At 45.6% G+C, this 20,094-nt stretch overlaps 1 protein-coding gene and 1 long non-coding RNA gene across 3 annotated transcripts in view; one reads left to right on the top strand and one right to left on the bottom strand.

Moving 5' to 3' along the window:
* LOC131748485 (uncharacterized) overlaps positions 1-6,049 on the bottom strand; it is an 84,105-nt gene extending 78,056 nt beyond the window's left edge. For both annotated transcript variants that reach the window (XR_009333057.2, XR_009333056.2), the window contains exon 1: positions 5,924-6,049. This is a non-coding gene — a long non-coding RNA (uncharacterized lncRNA). The remainder of the gene's footprint in view (positions 1-5,923) is intronic.
* A 1,870-nt stretch (positions 6,050-7,919) lies between these two features.
* ZNF674 (zinc finger protein 674) overlaps positions 7,920-20,094 on the top strand; it is a 29,762-nt gene continuing 17,587 nt past the window's right edge. Inside the window, 4 exon segments of the mRNA XM_067024146.1 lie at positions 7,920-8,141; positions 9,060-9,103; positions 14,070-14,196; positions 14,514-14,612. Of these exon segments, the coding sequence (XP_066880247.1) occupies positions 8,057-8,141; positions 9,060-9,103; positions 14,070-14,196; positions 14,514-14,612 (355 nt within the window). The 5' untranslated portion in view covers positions 7,920-8,056.

The raw sequence follows: 20,094 nt of genomic DNA, 5'->3' as shown, positions 1-20,094 counted from the left end.
GTGAGTTTTGTTTTAATTTTATTTAAGTATAGTTGATTTACAATGTTGTGTTAATTTCTGCTGTAAGCAGATGTGAGTTTTGCAGCACCTGCTAGACTCCTTGCTATGCTAATCACCCAACTACCCTGGGGCCGTGGGACACCTGTGCTGTCAGCAATGGTTTTCTGCAGTTTTTTGCCCTCGGGTCTCAGAAAAAACTTCCTGACTTTCTGTACCATGGTGAGCCTGAAAGCTAGTGGTGGCTCCTGACCTGTGCTCCTCCATTCTCTTTCTCACTTCCAGGAATGATGACAACCAGACTGCCCTGGAAGCCATGTTGAAGAGGGCAGAGATGCCAACAGCCTCAATCTAGATGGAGGAACACCACCGGTCAATATGGACTACCCATGGTTGATTCTTATTTGAGCAAGAAAGGGATTGTGTCCGAGCCATTATATTTTCCATCTAATTATTCCAGTAGTTTGGCTTACCCAGACTAATACAAGAGTTGTAACATGTATCTAGTTACTGGTGGTCCCTGGGGTTTGTAGACAGGCAACTGTGCTTACAAATAGTGTCTGATCATCAGAGAGACCTCTGTGGGTCCGTTTTCCCCAGAGTGGTGCCTGCATGGGTATGTAGACCTATGAGGAGAGCTATCGGGGTTGGCCCAAAAGTTCGTTCGCGTTTTTCTGTAACATCTTATGGAAAAACCCAAACAAACTTTTTGGCCAATGCAATATTTTGACCTTTTGACCTGGGCTCAGTACAGCTGGGTCCTCTTGGGCAGCTGAGACCTGTGTTCAGTACAACATGAAGACAAGGAGGCCTGGAATGGAGATCACCCTGGTGGTTCTTATAAAGTCTTAAATAATCCATCATTGAACAATGTCCATTCCTTTACTATTCTCTTCCCTCAGAAGCTCCTGTGCAACAAAAGGAGGAAAGGAGGAGAGAGGCACATTGGCTGGGAAGTCAAGTGGAATAGGTCCCAGTCTGTCTCAGCCTGTTAACAACTCTCTGAAGCATCCTCTCCCTCCACGGGCCTCAAAGTCTTCAACCCCAGAAGGGAATTGGTGAGGGGTCTCAGTAGTGAGATCAGAGAGCACCCCAATCCTACTCCTCATCCCTGACTCACTATCTGTGTTTCCATGTGTATGCGTGTGTGTGTGTGTGTGTGTGTGTGTGTGTGTGTGTTCCAAGCAGAAGTCATAGCTGCTAAACCAGAGGGTCCGTAAGACCTTATTTGGGCTCAAAGTGTGTTCTGAGGACCAGCATATTAGCACCACCTGGGAGCTTATTAGAAATGCAGACTCTCAGGGCCCCCCACACAACTACTGAATCAGAAGCTGCAATTTAACAAGATCCCTAGAGGAACCCTATGTAAATTCAAGTCTAAGATGCACTGCTCCAGAGGACTGGGGAAAAGACAAATCACCTTGAAAAAAGAATGGGATCTGGAGTCAGGAGACCTAAATTCTAGTTTGAGTTCTGCCACTTACTTGCTCCACAAAATTCACCAAGACATGTAACCATCCAGATCTTTTTCTTAAATGAGGATGTGCTCATGACTACTGAATGGTATAGAAGTCAAGGGTATGCATTCTGAGTCAAATCACCTAATCTTAACTCTTTATTTCATTTACTAGCTGTGAAGCTTTGGATAACTCACTTGACATCTGTATGCTTCAGTCTCCCGATCTGGAAGGTATGGTATAATAACAGTGAGAGAATTCTACTAATAATTTTAAATTAGAAATGAATATAAATAACATAGCACAGTGCCTGACATAGTCTAAGTCCACAGTACATATTATTATACTCTGGCTTATTACAACATCCTTCAATAACAGAAAGAGACCTTGAAAGTAGAATCGTCAAAAGCTAGCTGAAGTCTTCCTCCTTTGGGGTTTATTGTGGTACACACACTTCTTAACAGACACAGTCATCCGAAGACTGAAGCTCTAAGCTCCGTGCCACCTGACAGTCATGTGATTGCCTTCATGCCACCATTTTGGAACCATCAACCAGTTCCCTGGGGTGGATTCCCATTTTGTCTATTCCAGCCCCATTCACTCTGCACACTCTCCTGCCTGTGGGAAATCTGCAGAGGCAGTGGCACAGACAGCAATGCAGTGCAGCAGGGAATGAACACTTGCAACTGGCCTTCCCTTTCCTACAGGAACTCACACAGTTCAAAGAGCAGAACGTCATCAAGGCATTGCTTGAAGGACCTGCCACCTCAGTCACTGCAGGGAAGACTTCCAGGGAGAGGCAGGTAGCAGGGACCCTCAGCAGAACGCCATGCCACAGCAAGAAAGCAAGCTCCCTCAGCCGCCGCCCGCTGCGAGTACCCAGGACCTCTGCTCCTCGGAGGTGGGAAAATCACAGCAGTGCCCTGGGCTGCTGCTCCTCAGGTCTGCAACCTCCTCACAAACACCAGGCACCTGTACTGCTGGGGGCGGAGTCACACTGTGTTCATGAGGTCCGCCCACTGGGATGGCTGAAACAAACCAACCTCAGAATCTACAGCAACAGTATGTTCAGCTTCCCCGGGACCACCCTCAGGCTTGAAGATTCCCTAGAAGGACTCGGAACTCAGAAAAGCTGTTAGTTCTTTTCGGAGTCTGTTGAGTCCTGCTGAGCGGTTATATACAGAGTTATTATTATTTTTTAAAGAAACGCATTTATTTATTTATCTATTTGGCTGCACCAGGTCTTAGTTGCGGCATGCGGGCTCTTCAGTTGTGGCATGCAGGCTCTAGTTCCCTGACCAGGGATCGAACCCGGGCCCCCTGCATTGGGAGCATGGAGTCTTAACCACTGGACCACCAGGGAAGTCCCATACACATAGTTAGGATTTATGACAGTGAAAGTAAACTCAGCAAAGGCAAAAGGTGCAGGGGTGAAGTCCACGGGAAACCAGTGGTGAGATCCAGTTGTCCTCTCCCAAAGGAGTCACATGGACAATGCTTAATTCTCCCAGAAATGACGTGTGACAACACATGCAAAGTGTTGCCAGTCAGGGAAGCTCACCCATGCCTAGGGGTCCAGAGATCTGACTGGAGGTCAGTCATGCAGGCATGCAGCTTCCATGTGACACACTTTAGCTACTCGGTCTACAGCCCCCAGATGTCAAACTAATACAGCACAGCCGAGGGCCTCAGACATACAAAGCAGACCCTCACCATACGTCACACCATGAGCACGAACTACCTGGTCAGATGGAACAGAGGTGCCTGGATTACAGAAATACCCTACTAGGCAGAACACGCCAGGCTCTTGGTGGCGCTCTCCCAGGAGTGGGACAAGGACCAGTCTTCCCGAGACAGGCCTTTCTTTGGAACATAAGGGCTTGAGTCACCCGGGCCTGCTGGGGTTACACTTTACAATGAATTTTAACTTAATTAGAGGCCTAACTTCCATTTAAAAAAACGTTTTCAGGGAATTCCTGGCGGTCCAGTGGTTAGGACTCGGTGCTCTCACCGCCAAGGGCCCGGGTTCACTCCTGGGCCTTGGGCAAAAAAAAAAAAAGACACTTTCAGTGGTGACCTTGGGCAAGGTTGGTGGCGAAGGGGAGGGAAGCACACAGCGCAGGAAGGAGCAGCATTGGCACCAGCACGCCCCCTAGTGTTGGGGAGAGGACAGCAGAAACTGCCAAGGTAACCAAGCAGGACCCTATAGGCCTTCCCGGGACAGACCCCTCCCATGTCCTCCACCTGCTTCTCATCAGTAGAAAAACTATAGCCTCCTTGGCCTTCCCCAAGTTTCAAAGAATAATTTAATCAGAGAAGTCAGAAAATGCAGAAACAGAGGCAAACAGTCAAGCAAGACAAAATAGTAGTTTAGTCATTAAGCAAAGTCAAGGACCTTTAGTTCCTCCCCAAGGGCTATAGGTAATATTTGGAGCCATATCCTGCGAGCTGTTTTGCAGATACTGAAACCCCTACCAGGTGGAAGACCTTAACTGCATGCTGACCACAAGCACGTAGACCCCAGACTGGTTGGAAGCAGAAGGTTGATGAGGTGGACTCCCCGATTACCTCACCACCAACCAAACAGAAGAATGTCCACGAGCTGATCACACATCCCACAACCTCCTGCCTCACTCTGTCTTTTAAAACCCTTCCCTGAAAGCCATCGGGGAGTTCAGGCCTTCTGAGCACTAGTTGCCTGGACTCCTCGCTTGGCACCCTGCAGTACACGCCGTACTTTCCTTCACTACAACCTGGTGTCAGTACATTGGCTTTATGGGGTGTGGGCGAGTGGACCCAAGTTTGCTTTGGTAATACCACCACTTACCAGGTGCCTGCCTTGGGACACGTTCTGGGCTGGGGGCGCTACGCATGTTGCTTTAAACAATCCTGACAGCCCGCTGGGATGTGTGGTCTTTAGCTATGACGCAGAAGAGGCCCAAAGGGCTGGTAAGTGGTGCAGCCAAGCCTTCTCTTCTATGGATCGGTAGATCCCAACAGCTGGGCGGAGCGTGGGCTGGAAGAACACCTTGGCATGTTTCTTGGTTCCTGGATGCCCAAGTCACACTAGGAAATGCTGGCCCAGCATGAGCAACAACTGCACGCCCTTCGCCAGTCCCTTCTCTTTCTGAGAAAACACTCATTCCTGCAGAGTCAGGATATGGGGAGCGTCTGACCAGGGCCAATGACCAGCTCTTTCTGCAGCTGGGGGTTTCTCTACTGTCCTCAGAACACTGTCATACTAACTCTATTAACTTTCTCCTGCCTCCTGACAGCGGTGTCAGAAAAACGTATCAAGTCACCTCTCTTCTGGAAATAAATAGGTTAGGATCCCTAAACCTGGCCAACATTTAAGAAGGTACAAAGAATCACAGTGGGGGGGCAAGTCCCCGGTCACGTGCCTGACAGAAAACAGACTCTTCTCCCGGGACTTCTACACAACACTGGGACAGAGTCACTTCCCAGGAGACCTCCAGGTTGTAGATTTGGGCAATGATTCATCCAACCAACCTGGGAATATCACACATGCCACCACCTCCTCAGAGGGGAAAGGGAAAGCCAGGGAGAAAGCAGTATGTTCAGACGGAAGAGTAAATAAATGTATGTTGGATTCCATGACTGCTTTTGTCACTTGCTTCTCTCAACAGTGCCTGGCACCTGTTGGCTGCAGCACAGAAGGCACTGAGTGTACTGAGCCCAGACCCTGCCTTGCCCAGCCCAAGGAGTTCTGCTTGGTGACCAGGCAGGGACCACAAGCACACGGCACACACTTGGCCTCTTTCCCCAGACCCCCACAGGGAACACAAAACTTTCCTCTAGGGCACTACAGGACTTTTAGCAGGCCATGTTGCCACCGGCTGGCATCGTCAGAGAAACGGCTCCCCCCCCCAACCACCCACTTCATGCTGTGCTTTCAAACCGGCAAAGCCCAGATTCTCCAAGGATCCCCCGGGTCCCAGAAACCGGAGTTCCTCGATTTATTTCAGGAGAATCAGGCATCATGGTTTCCTCCTCATTTGTGCATGCTGCCTGCCCTGCAGCCCAACTCCCAGCCCCGCCTCCATGCTGCTTCCCCGACTGAGCCTGAACCCTGCTCTCTGACCCCTGGCCTGAGACCAGAGCCCGGCTCCGACGGCTCCACCCCGCGCCCAAGATGGCCGCGCCCATGTGCCGCCGTGGAGGCAGCAGGCACCACTAGCGGTTTCTTATTCTGAGGACCTAAGAAAGAGGAGAGCGTGGCTTTGGAAGATGGAGGGGCGGGAACTCCCCAGGGGGCACAGCAACAAGGAGGCCTGGCCGCGCGGGAGAACGGACTGGGAGAGCGGGCCTCGGCCTCGGAGGCGGCGGACTCGGATCGCCACGACAGTCCGCGCGGAGCCCGCTCGCCTCCCGCCGCCCGAGACGCCTCCCCAGCCTCTCGTACGACTCGTCGCGGAAAATGCTCGCACGCTCTCGTCGCTCCATCTAACCTCAGAGGGAACCACGTCAGAATCCTTTGTCCCCCGAAAGGCGCCGTGTTGCCCATTGGCTGGGTTGCCCCCGCCCCCAAAGCCCGCTCCTGCGCGTGCACCGCGCTCGGGCTCCCGGGGCGACGGCGAGCGGAAGTGCTCTGCTGACCCCGAGGGCGGTGCGAGTTGACGCTTGCGGTTGCTACCTGCCCTGAGACCTCGGGTTCCAGGCGGTGGAGTAAGGGGAGGCGGAGTTGGGGATGGGCTGGATGGGGAGGTCGGAGGAGCCTTGGCCAATGAGGTCGCGCCCCTGGGGGCTTGAGTGACAGGGCCGCGGTGGGGAGGGGAGGGCGGGGGGTCTACGGGGGTGTCAGCGAGTGATTGGTTCATTGCTTGATTCATTCAGCGACCGTTTAACTCAGTGCCTAGTAAATGCCGGGCACCCCTGTGTTTCACAGTAGTCTGTTCACAATAGCCCTGTGAGTAGGGACTACGATGCTCTTTGTTTTACAGAGAGAAAGCAAGAACAGAGAGGCTGGGAAACCTAACCAAAGTCACACAGTAAAGTGGAGGGAGCCTTTTTCTGTTTTCGTTTTTTCGGCATAACGCTTATTATGCCTTTCCAACAAACACACCCTAAATTTATCACTTTGCTGGCTCGCTGTCTGTGTCTCCCCTGCTAAGAGTATGGCTCCGCAAGATGGGGGAGCTCTGAAGTTTTGTTCACGTAGAACAGTAGAACCCGTAGAACAGTAGAACCCGTAGGACGGTAGAACAGGCACACAGTAGGCCCTGACCTCTTATTAAACGAATAAAAGCGGCAGAGCAGGCGGTCAGTTTCGTTCCAGAGGCCACACCTTATCGGGCGGTAATTGAGCTCTCCCCGAATGTCAATTCTTAAAACTAGAGTGAGGCACACTGTGCCTTCTGGTGGCAAGGAAAACTTGGGGGTTTTCCTCAACTTCGCTCCATCATGGAGGTTGCTAGTTGCATCGCCTGTGTGGTCATTGCCTTTCCAGGGTCAGGGTTCATAACTGAGCCCACGGCTCAGCAGCTTCAGACACCAGCTGATCTGCCATGGGCTTCCTTAGTTAGACTACAGAAGACCCAGTCTGAGGCCTCAGAAGGAGGTGAGCTCCTCGGGTCAGAGGCAGAGACATGGTCCTGAAGTGATGGTCCCAGCAAAGGTACCTTTGTCTTTGAATCCTTGGGTCCTGCCTCCTTAGAAATAAAATAGCTCCTCTGAGGGGAGTTGGAAGAGGAGCGCCAGCCCAGACCCCAGGGGCAGAGGGGGAGGGCTCACAGGACAGACCCAGATGCTCTGGTTAGAGGGAAGGGGCTCACAGGATAGCAGGCCCTAGAAGAGCTGGACTTGCAGTGCCCTCTGTCCCTTCCTTCAGCTGAGAGAGAGCAAGGCTGAGTCGGTGACTCAACTTGTAGCCACCATCAAGAGCTGTGTGATGGTGGTCAGTTGAACCCCTATTGGAGGAGAGGGATGAAAGTTACAGACGGATGGAGGGACGCTGCCCTGCTGTAGTGCCTGCAAAGGCAGGATCAGGCTGCAAAGATTGACTACCTGCCTCACGGGACGTTCTCCACTCCTGACACATTTGTGCACACATCATTATACTTCCTCTTGTGCCATGGGCTATTTTTGTTTTGTTTGTTTGTTTGCTTGCTTTTTGTTTTTGGCCGCCCCGCGCGGCATGCGGGATCTTGGTTCCCCAACCAGGGATCGAACCCGCGCCCCCAGCGGTGGAAGCACAGAGTCTTAACCACTGGACGGCCAGGGAAGTCCCCTGGGCTACTTTTGGATTTGAGTCAGTCCCATAGTATAAACAACCCACTTACCTGTAGCAGAAATGTTGAGTCTCCTCTACCCTGACTAGATGACCAAAGAGGTGTCTTTGGTTTCTGTGTGTCTGTGACCTTTCAGCGTGGTCCCTAGGTAGGCCATCACCTAGCTCTGCTGCCTCTCTCTCGTTTTGATGCTAGTAACTGGGTCTGGGAAGTGACTCATCAAGCTCCATCTTGCTGTGAACCCTGTTGTCCTGATCCTAAGGCAGGGATTGCTACAGTAGCAATGGTTAACAAAAGCTCCTTGCCGAAACTGTGTTTTGAACACCGCCAAATAAGGAAGAGCATGGCGATCAAATGGACATAATGGGAAATAAGGAAGTACTGGGGCGAGAACAGGGTGGCGGTGGCCCACTGAAGGTCGGAAGGAGCCCGGAGCAAGGTCAGTGGTTTCCAGCTCCATGTGGAACCGACCAACGCCTGGCCCTTAACCGCCCTCCACCCCCTCCTTTCCTCCCTCCTCCCTTCCTCCCTCCTCCCCCCTCCCTTCTGCCCAGCGCTCAGCTCTGCTTTGTCTCCTTCCTCCAAACCACAGCAAGCTGTCCCTGTCCTCCAGACTTTGCTCAGGGTCTGTCACCTCCAGGGCTCAGTGTGATAATAGGTGATTTGTCATAATTTCTCCTTTTCATTTTACTAGTAAACGATATTGTGAAAAATGAAAAAATGCAAGTAAATAAAAGAGGAAAGGTGATATTACCACTGGAAGGTAAGCAGTGTCCACATCTTCATAAATGCTCTTCTGGACTGCTCTTCCTCAATAAATACATATTGCTTAACAAAGGAGATCGCACTGCAGTTGCTTTCTGGTAACCTACTTTTAAATATGTTAAGAAATGAGAACAGGATTGCATTGCATTTTTAAAGCCCATGTGGTATTTCCCATGTTGTGTGTCTAAGTTTTGATCTGAGTCCCCTTTGCTGGAGGTTTAGTTGCTTCCAAATTGTTGAATGGTGGAAACACCTACAGTTAACATCCTTGTAGCCTGTGCTTATTTATGATTGCCTTTTTATGATAAATTTCCAGGCATAGAATAACTGAGGGAAAGGAGATGTCAGGTTGTTAATGGCTTCAGAGGAGATGTCTTTAAACGCAAGTCATAAATCTGTCCAGGAAGAGAAAATAAATTCACGTGGAAAACTCACAGGATCTTAGCCGTGTCCCAGGGGAACAGGCTGGAGCTACCAGGCCACGTGTCTGGATCATCCCCGCTGTGGGGCAAGAGTGATTGTCATTAAGCTGGTGATGGTGGTCTCATGGCTGTATGCACTGATCTTGACCCTCCTAATTCTGCCTTCGTAGATCTCCATCCTTTGTCAGGGCAGAGCCAGATGGCCGTGTCCCAGGTGAGTTCCTGATTTACCCCCTACTTTGTTTCCAGTGAATTTGAGGCAGCAATTAGGAAATTATATTGCAACCTTGAAAAATCTATTAGTCCACTTAGCTCTGGCTGCTTTCTATTCAATCTGTCATCCACCTCAGGTTTCTCCAATCCTTCTCTTCCCTACCAAAAAAAAAAAAAGGGGAGTAGAATGAAAGACACCTCTCAACTACTTCCCTATGAGAACTGCACTTCATCTTTTCCTCTTTTCCTTCTCAGAGAAGATTGTCTACACACATAGACTTACCTTTCTTCCAGTTCACTTTTTTTCTTTTAAATTAGGGAAAATAATGAAAGTAAGTCGATGCTTAATGTCTTAAAATGCATATAAAAATAGTAGCCCAATCATCCGTATTTCTTCTCCCCCAAGTACCTCATTCTTCCTCAGAGATGCCCACTTTTAACATTTTGGTGATAAGGCGCTGTAGATGCATTTACATCAGCGTAATTAAGTGAAAATAGACGTATGGGTAACATGTTTTTGCACAAATGTCATCACATTCCCATACCCATCTTGCTTTCCCCACATGATTATATTCTGGGCGTTGTTTCTCATCAATACATAAAGATTATTTCAGTTCTTATTTCATGGTATGGATGTATCATTTAACCATTTCTCTATTCATAGATATTGGGGTTTTTATTCATTTTTTTACTATTATAAACAGTGCCTCATGAACAGCTTTCTATATATCTATAAGCTCAGTAGTGTAAGTGTTGTGGAGGGTTCACATGGAAATCAGATTGCTGAATAAAAGCCTGGAACATTGGATCACAGAAATTATCTGGTCTTCAAAAATTAATGAAAGTAGTAATTATGAAGGATTTGGGAGTACAAATTTAAATGTAAGATGAGAAGGCATCCAATTCATTTTATGAAGCCACTTAAATTTGATGAAGATACTACAAAAAAGAAAATTATAGACCAGCTTCACTTAAGAATATGAATGCCCCAAATTTAAAAATATTCTGCATAGAACGGTAATAAATTGAATTACACATTTTTTGAAGTAATGCATGCACAGGGTAAAAATTTCAAGCAAAAGCTTTGTTCAAGAAAAGGTAAAAAATAATTCTCCCTCTCACTCTGTCCCCATGTCTCCTTCTTCAGTGTTTCATACATTCTTCCAGAGCTAATGTATCCATCTCTATATAGATATATGAATCTCTTGAAAAAATATTTTTTTTTTTTTTTACAAATTAAAGCACATTCTGGTCCTTGTCTTACTGATCATTCCATTGCAGTTGTACATAGCTTATCCCAGGGATTCTGAACTGTGGCACTCTCGCCATTTGGGGCCAGATTATTCCTTGTTGTTTGGGACGGTCCTGTGCATTTTAGCATGTATAGCAGCATCCCTGGCCTCTCTCCTCGCGATGCCAGTAGCACTCCCTCCCCCAGTTTTGACAATCAGAATGTCTCCCAACATTGCCAAATGTCTCCTGGGGGACAAAATTACACAAGGTTTCAAACCAGTGGTCTACCTTATTTACAAAAATAGCCACTTTATATTCTACTGGATGGAAATGCCACTTATTATTTACCTTTCTCCTAGTGATGTATATTTAAGATATTTCTAGGCTTTTGCTACCATAAACAACATAGCAGTGAATGTCCATGTACATTCCAGTTGTATGCACGTTGAGTATATCTTTCTAGAAGTGACATTTCTAGGTCAGTGGCTACACACATTTTGAATTTTGATTTAAGATTGTCAAATTGCCCTCCAAATAGCATGTAGCAGTTTGTACTCCTAGCAGCATTATGATGCCTTTTCCCATAAACAGGCAATCACAGTGATTTTCGCCATTGTGAGGGGAAAAAAGAGTGGTGCATTTTAATGTGCATTTCTTGAATTGAGTGTCTGTTCATATTTTTAAATGCCATTTGCACTTTTTCCTTTCAGATGATTATTCTAAGTTGTTTGCCCATTTTTCTCTTGGGTGTGGAATTTGATTGCTGATTGCTAGCTCTTTTTGTTAACTTAATAAGTAAATTAGACCTCTATCATGTATGTTGTAAATATTTTTTCATGGTTTCTCATTTGACTGGGTTTACGTATCTTGGAGAGTAGACACTTAAATTTTTAAAATGTGGTCTAATTTCACAATCTTTAGTGGTTTCCAGATTTCATGTATTGCTTCAAAAGGCTTTTGTGAGTCAAGATTATAAAAATGTCATTTCAGTTATGGGAAAAGGAGTGGTTAATGAATGATTGTGGCACAACTGAGTTTCCGTCTGGATGGAAACAAAGCTAGACTCTTCTACATCATATGAAAGTAAAAGGCCAGATTGATTAAAGAACTACATATATATTTGAGAAATTAGATGAAAATTTAAGAGGATTCTGTAACCTCGCTCAATGCAAGGAATATTTTTAATGAAATACAAAACCCAGAAACCATACAGAGAAAGACTGTCAGATTAGACTGCATTAAAATGTTAAAATCTGTACAGTCAAAAGACATTTGAGGCTGAAAGGCGGTGCATATGATACACAGAGGATTTATATACAGAAAATGCAAACTGGTGATACAAATGTGATAGAAATATAGAAAGATAGTACAGGCAATCCAAAAAAAGAAAAGGGGTGATACCATAAGGGAAGATGTTTACCTTTTCCTTATGGCTCATTTTTATTCCTCCTTTTCTGTTGCATTCCAACAAATGAAACCAGTCTTGGCCCTTCTACTAACTGTTTGCCTTCCAGGTGGAAGTGTGTGTGTGTGTGTGTGTGTGTGTGTGTGTGTGTGTGTGAGTGTGCAAAAAACCCCCAAATTTTTGCACGGGTTGTTTTTAATGAAAATATGCTCCTACTATGCATACTCTGCTTTTTTTCATTTAACAAAAATATATCAGACATCCTTTCATGTCAGCCAATTTTTATAATGGCTGTTTTAGAGTATAGCCATAACAATTTATTTAACCACTCTGTCCTCCACCAGTCCAGATGCAGCTTGTTGACGATCAGGGTTCATTCTTATCAGAAGCAATGTTGCCTGGTGATATAGCTGTCATGCCACCATTATTAGATTCCCAGGAACACAGGACACTGAGGGTCATCTCCCCTTACTTTTTGCTAAATAAAAACAATGCTGCCTTGACCATCCTTATGGCCATATAAATATTTCAGTAGGATAGAGTCCTGGTTAAAATACGAGAAAAAAAATGTAATAGGTACTGCAAAACTACCTGTCAACCAGCCTTCTCTGCGAGTACTCATGTTTCCTATATGAGGAACAGTGGCTCATGAACAGTGAGCCACTCGTGAACAGTGGCTCTTCTCTATCTTTTGAATGTTTACCAACCTTATAGGTAAAAGACAGTATCTTACTGTTTAATTATCATGTATTTGAACTTTAATGAGGTTTATAATCTATTTGTATGTTTATGCTTTTTTTTTTTTGCGGTACACGGGAGATTTAAGATCACGTTTGGCAGTGTACTGCGGGATGCTAAATAAGACTTCACTCATATGGCTTTGGATTTCTTGATATCTTGTTACATTTTCCATCATCCACTGAAACAATTAGTTCAGCTTCCTTAACCTAAACTGGAAGCTTCCCGGATGTCAAAGCCAAAATGACTCTTGATTGGTAAACAAACTGCACCTGGGCGGGGAGGACTGTGGATAATTGAAAATAGCTGATAGGAAGCCACCGATTTGGGTTTTCCTGAGTCCAGTGTGACTCCCATAACTGGGCATGTCCTTTGCCAGGAGCTTGGAAGATGCGCTCAGGGGCCTGTTACAAGACATACTGGTACATGCAGCAGCTTCCAGCTTCTAAGCCAGATACTGCCTGCACTCGCCGGTGTGGCCCTGTTCCCGGGCACCTCAGGCGGGCAGGGGCAGGTTGAGCCACTGGATTGTACTGAGAACTCCTCTTGCTGGCGTCACTGCCCTTTGGCCCACTGTTTCCTGTCTCCCTCTGCAAAGCCGAGTAAACTGGTGCCACATATGGCCCATGGGGGCCTTGTGGGTGCAAAATGTCTCCTTGAATTTAAGGCCACCAAGTGTGGGTGGGACAGGATGGGATCCAGAATGTAAATAGGTGGATTATTGCTCTCTGATAGGAATCCAGGCACTTAGAGAAGTAAATTCTTATTTGGTGGTGATAAGATCAAGTACAAAACCTTTCCTTTTTTACCTCAATCTGCTGACCAAGCCAGGTACAGTCCTGTTCTTTGACTCATGATTGATTGGATAATCAGCACTGTTGGTCGTGAATGAGTAGCTGTGTTTCAAACTGTTTGTTCTAGATCTACATCCCCTTCAAAGCCTTCTCTGTCAGCCCTAGGCAGAACTGACTTCTCCCTCTTCTGGGTTCCCTGCCCTACCTCTGCCATTGCCTCCTTCCTTTCCTCCCACTCTTTCATGTATGAGTTTGTAAGTGTTGTTTTTCTCCCTCTGCTAGACTGCGTGTAGCTCCTTCATTTCAGGAGGTGTTTGTTTTTACTAACCTTTACATCCTTAGAACTTATCAGCTTGGTCTCCAGTCAATAAATATGTGTTGGGAGAATGAATTTCCAGGGTAAAATATTTTTAACACTCGATCTCTTTCCCCATAGAATTTAAAATAATTTTAGTTACATAAGCACCCTATATACTACACTATGTCAACTTGTGGATGGTGAACAGCATAAGAACAATTATGTAGAGAAAGGCAATGCAGTGTCTGAAAAGTGCGTGCAGAAACCAGACTGAATGGACTTTAATCCTTAATTCCTACCTGTGTGACCCTGGGCAGGTGACCTCGCACTCTATGAGCCTTCCTGTCCTTATCTGTCAGGGTTCTCCTGGGTGGTGGGGAGGACTGAAATCTTTCTACGTGTGAAGGACGTAGGATGGGCACAGAGTGGGCACTTGATGTAACATACTGTCTCCGTCCGCAAGCCAATCACTGGGCTAAGGAGGAGTGTGCTGTTGCAGGGAACGTTGACCTTCAGGGACGTGACTGTGGACTTCACCCTGGAGGAGTGGCAGCAGCTGGACGCCACTCAGAGGAACCTCTGCAGGGATGTCATGCTGGAGAACTCCAGCCACCTGGTCTCCGTGGGTGAGGGACCCTCCACAGGGTGACTGGAACGCACCCCCCGGGGCTCCCTCTCTCTCGGCTGCTGCAGCTCAGGGGCGTCTGGGCCCTGAATGAGTCGGGCCTCAGGCTCGCGGTCAGGAATTCATAATGGCGTTTGCACCCTGCACGGGATGTCCGTGCTCTCACCCTCTCTGTGGATGGTCTGCACTGAGGGCCCGCTAGCTGGGCTCACGGGTCAGTCACCAAGGCCAGACCATCTCTGCCCTGCAAGGATGGGCCTCGGTTCCGGAATGCCTCATGTGTCAATAACAAAGTCCTCTGTCATTTCCCCTTAACAGGATTCCTCGTGGCCCAACCAGGTAGGATCGCCAGGTTGGGACAAGGAGAAGAGGAGGCCGAGATGGCAGCTGGAGAAAGCCCAACACGGAGGTGTCCAGGTGAGCCCGCGCCAGGCCATTTGGGCCAGGGCAAGGGGACCTGGTGGGTCAGGGAGAGCTTGGCCTCGGGGGCACGCCCCGGAGTTCTGCTCAGAAACCCCAGACTTGGGGACACAATTCGGGTCTGATGGAACGAGCTGCTGTGATATCCACACGATGCCCCACCTGCTGCCCCTCTGCAGCCCCTTGTTCTTGGGGTTCAGACAGAGGCAGCCACTGCTGTTCTGTAGATCCCGTCTCCACCTTCCAGCATCTGGGTGGCTAGGGAGACGTGCCCAGCCTCGTCTCCTTCCTCCTCCCTCTCCTTTCCGGAAGCTGTTGGGACTTTCCCCCTCTCTTGGGCATTTGCGTGTTCCTCAGAAGACAAAGCAGATGGAGGGGTGATGTTTCCTGTTTACTGGGCATACTGTGGGCCCTCGAAGTCTGAAACACAGAGTCTTTAACCTCAGGGAAATTATCCTACCTGGTTTACTGGAGTTGGGACAGACAGGAAAGCTTTGCTAATGACCTTCAGCTCTACCAGGCCAAGTACCACCATGTCCTTGTCTGCCGTCACTTTGTGTTTAAACAGTGTCAACTTCACACAGGTTTCTGTCTTCTTATTTCTCTGAGGCTCTTCCAAATCTGACTTGATTTCACCTGTTTTTAGATTCCTCCTCTTGTCAATACTTCCCTCCCACTCAATTATTTTGTCTTTTGTGTTATCTGTATTTATTAAAACAATAAATAAACTTGAGAGTGTATTACTCCCACAATGGCATGCTTCAGTGAGCAGTGTCTCAGTTCTGGACAGAGCTGCTTCTTTCCTTTTCTGTTGTTCCTTTGTTTTTTTTTTTTTTTTTTTTTTTTTGCGGTATGCGGGCCTCTCACTGTTGTGGCCTCTCCCGTTGCGGAGCACAGGCTCCGGACGCGCAGGCCTAGCGGCCATGGCTCACGGGCTTAGCCGCTCCGCGGCATGTGGGATCTTCCCGGACCAGGGCACGAACCCGTGTCTCCTGCATCGGCAGGCGGATTCTCAACCACTGCGCCACCAGGGAAGCCCTGTTCCTTTGTTTTTGCTCAGGGCCCCTTATCCAGAAAGTCTTCAGACATTGGTCTTCCTCCTTTTCTCTCCCACTCACAGTGGCCACTCAGTGGCCCCTCCCGAAGAAGTCTGTCTGGAGCGCTGTAACTATTCACTGCAGTCCGTGGACCCGCAGCCTGGGAATGGCCCGGCCTCAGAGTAGAAGTGCAGACTCTTGGGATCCACCTCAGATTTACTGAATCTGAATCTGCTTTTCAACAGCTGTTTAGAGTTGCACAGCTGCAGCTGTAGTCAGACGCGGGCCCAGCTGATCCCAGGTGACTCCCCAGCTGTCTTTCCCAGGGCCCACTCCTGCCCGGCAGATGCACCCTCTCGCTCAGAGCCTCCACAGTTGTGCTGGCGTGTGCACCCACCTCCCTGTACCTTCTCCCAGGGACTTTTTGGGCTACAGTTCCCTCTTTATTGCTCCATCAATCCCGTATCTGCTGCCCTGTAGAGATTCATCAGGGTTTCTTGTCTGGTAATGGCATGCCTTATCCTGCTTCCAGTGTTTGCAGGAAGGAGGAAGCAAACTCAGAGGCACCTTCCACCCTTTGAGTCACATTTCCCTTATATTACAAGCTGTATTATATTAAAAGTGTCACATGCACATGTTCAGTCTATGTCTGCAGAACATTATGGAGTACAAAGGAATCTCGGTGCATTCCCAGTCACACCTCCAAGCACAGCTTGTTTTCAAGGTTTTTGTTTTTAATTCCTCTCAGGTGCATCTCCATAGATCCAGCGAATACCTACACACCTGCATTTCTGGAGCTCTCAGTTTTCTCTCCCCTCTATGAAAAAATAAGGATTTACTTCAATTACACCTCGTCCTCTGCTCCCCTGTTCTTCTCAATGTTTGTTAAATTTTTATTTTGTGTTTCTTTGTTAGCTACATTTGTAACTTTAAAGAACATAGCTAAACTTCTATGTTTGCATTCCATTTGGTAACTTTTTTAAAACCTAGCCAAGTGCCTGTGGCTTTTTTCTCTGCCTGGAAAACAAACCCCTAGAGGCGAGAGTCTGCATCTTATTCTCATTCATCCAGGTGGAGGGCTGGTAGGAGCACTGGGTAAGTATTGCTTTGATTGTTTTGGACCAGGGGACAGGAGCAGAGGAAGGAGGTTTGCTATTCTTCCACAGCCCAGTGGTGAAGAGCTTGGGCTTTGGAGCTCACAGCCTGGATTCACATTCTGGCTTCTTCACTCACAAGCTGTCACTTTGCACGCGTGGCTTAGCCTTTCTCTGCCTGTTTGTAGAATGGGGCTAATGCTAGAATTTACAGGATTGTCAGAATTTAATAAGTTGAATGTAAATGAATGTAAAGCACCAAAAAGGGTGCTTGGAATAAAGGAAGTTCTCAATATATATTATCACTCTTTTTATTGTTGTTATTAGCCATACGGAATATCTTTTTAAATGTAGTGGTCGTCAACTGGAGGTGTATCACATAGTGACCTGTGGAACCCCTGGGATACTCATGAGTAGGCCCCACCCTCTAGAAATTGTTTCAGAAATCTGGGGTAGGCCTAGTTATGCACGTTATGAATAACACCCCAGATAGTTGTGAAGCCCATGTCTAGTTTAGATTCATTGCTTTAAATATCCGCTGAGAGGGGTTCAAAGGACTGGGAGACTTAGCAAGGCCATCACCTAGGAGCACAGGTCAGGTGGATGGAAAACAGGAGCGCAACAGCTTGGTTCTCTTCCCTCCATTCCTCCATTCTTTAAGCTACTTCAGGGCCTGTATTCTCTGGCCCCTGGATGAAATCTCTGACAGGTCTCATAAATTCTCTGGTCATTCTGAGATAATAAAAATCTTCTATCAATATCCAAGTATCAAGAGTAGCCTCACTGTTGTATTTATTATTTTGAGTTTGTTGAGCTTTTCACAGAAAGAACTTTTACCTTTGTTAATTTTCTCTACTGTGTTTTTTCTGTTTTCCTTTTCCTTTTATTTCTACTTCTACTTCTTTGAGTTTACTTTGCTGTTCTTTATCAGCTCATTTTTCCCCCAACATTTTATTGTGAAAATTTTCAGACAAAACAAGCAAAAGAATTATGGTTTGAACATCCATATAATACCACCTAGATTCTACAATGAATGTTTTGCTATATTTGCTTTATCTCCTATTTGTGTACTAATTCCTCTGTTCTTCCATCAATCTCCCTTATTTTTTGTGTGGGATGCATTTCAAAGTAAGTTGTGGAGATCAGTACACTTCACACCTAAATATTCCCACAGGCATATCTTAACTAGAATTAAACTAGAATTAAATATTAGCTAGTATTTTTTCTATCCTTAATGCTTAACAGGTAGTTTAATGAAAGGAAATACATAAATAGCACAATATGATAGTGGGTTGTATATGGTAATGTTTTAATGTAATTTCCATATGCATTTTCCATGTGTTGTCATGATATATTTATTCTGATGTAACTGCATTCTTTTCTTTAAAATGAGGTTTATTGAGGTATAATTTAAATACCATGAAGTTCACCTCTCTTAAGTGTACAGTTCTATAGGTTTAACAAATATATAGTCATTTAAACACCACCACAATCAGGATATTGGACATTTTCATTCCCCCTAAAACATTCCCTTGTTCCCCTTTACAATTAAACTTCTCCCCTACTCCCACACCTGATCTTGTTTCTTCTTCTAGTTTTTTTTTTTTTCTAGAATGTCATATAAATGAATCTTATAGTATGTAGCCTTATGTATCTTGCTTCTTTCATTTACCTTAATGCTTTTTAGGTTCATCCATGCTGTGACATGTATCAGCAGTTTGTTCCTATTTGTAGCCGAATGACACTCCATTTGCTTAGCCATAGACCAGGGTATGCACTTTTGAATTTTTTACAACTTTTGGTTATTATGAAAGAAGCTGGTATGAACATTCATGTTCAGGTCTTTGTGTGGACATATATTTTCATATTTCTTAGGTAAATATCTAGAGTGGGATTGCTTGGTCATGTGGTAAGTATATGTTCAACTTCACAAGATGCTACCAAACTGTTTTCCAGTGTAACTGTACCATTCTGGATGCCCAGCAGCAGCATATGAGAGTTCCAGTGTTTTGCTACCTTGCTAGAACTTGGTATTATTAGTATTGTTAGTCTTTCTTTCTAGTAGCTGTATAAGAGTATCTCATTGTGATATTAATTTGCATTTCTCCAGTAACTGATGTTCAGCATCTTTTCATGTGTTTATTTGCCATCTATACATCTTTGGTGAACTGTTTCTTGTAATCTGTTGCCATTTTTGTTATTATTAAGTTGTGAGAGTACTTTATATATTCCAGATGCAAGCCGTCTATCAGCTATGTGTTTTCCAAGTTTTTACCCCCATGCTGTGGCTTGTTTTTATCTTAACAGTGTCTTTCCATAAAAAGACATTTTTAATTTTGATAAAGTCCAGTTTATCAAGTTTTTCTTTTATGGTTCATGCTTTTTGTGCCCTATATAACAATTCTGTAACCCAAGGTAACAAAGATTTTCTCATATGTTTTATTTCAGAGGATTTATAATTTTAGCTCTTATATTTAGGCCTATGGCCAATAATGAGATGGATATTTTTACCTGGTATGAGGCAAGGGTCATTGTTTTTCTTCTTTTTTGGCATATGCATATTTAATTGTTCAAGCAGCATTTTTGGAAAGACTGTCTCTTCTCCACTGATTTACCTGGGCACCCTTGTCAAAAACAGTTGAGCACATAAGCCTTGGTCTATCTGCCAATACCACACTGTCTTAATTACTGTAGCCTACATTAAGTGTTCACATCAGGTACTGTGAGTCTTCCAACTTTGTTCTTCCTTTTCATAATGTTTTGGTCCTTGATATTTTCATATAAATTTTAGAATCAGCTTGCCAATTTCTGCACAAAAGCCTATAGGGATTTTGTTTGGGATTACTTTGAATCTGTGGGTCATTGAAATACTAACAATATTGAGTGTTCCAATTCACAAACATAGTGTTATCTCTCAATTTATTTAGGTCTATAACAATTCATCTCAGTAATATTTGGTAGTTTTGAATGCATAGGTCTTGCATAGGGAATGCAACTGCAATTTAAATATTTCATTTTAAACATATCTATTTGCTTTTTGTCAATATCTCCTGTGGGTATTTTTTTTAATTTAGTGGTTGCTCTGGGGATTAAGATATATATAACCCTTTCACCACCTGTAGTTGTATTTTAACTCTTCAAGTCATATGTAGAAGGTTTACAGTAATATAGAGCTCTTACCTTCCCTCCTTTATGTTATAGGTTTTCAAATGTATTATATCCACATATATTTTAAACCCCTCAGAAGATGTTATAATGTTTGCTTTCAACTGTCATACATATCTTAAAGAATTCAAAAGGAGAAAAATAGTCTCTATATTTACCCAGATATTTTACCATTTCTGTTGA

This window comes from Kogia breviceps, chromosome X (assembly GCF_026419965.1).
Source record: "Kogia breviceps isolate mKogBre1 chromosome X, mKogBre1 haplotype 1, whole genome shotgun sequence".
Classification (NCBI taxonomy): Eukaryota; Metazoa; Chordata; class Mammalia; order Artiodactyla; family Physeteridae; genus Kogia; species Kogia breviceps.
Note: the sequence above shows the minus strand (reverse complement) of the source record. Positions and strands in the feature narration are given on the sequence as shown.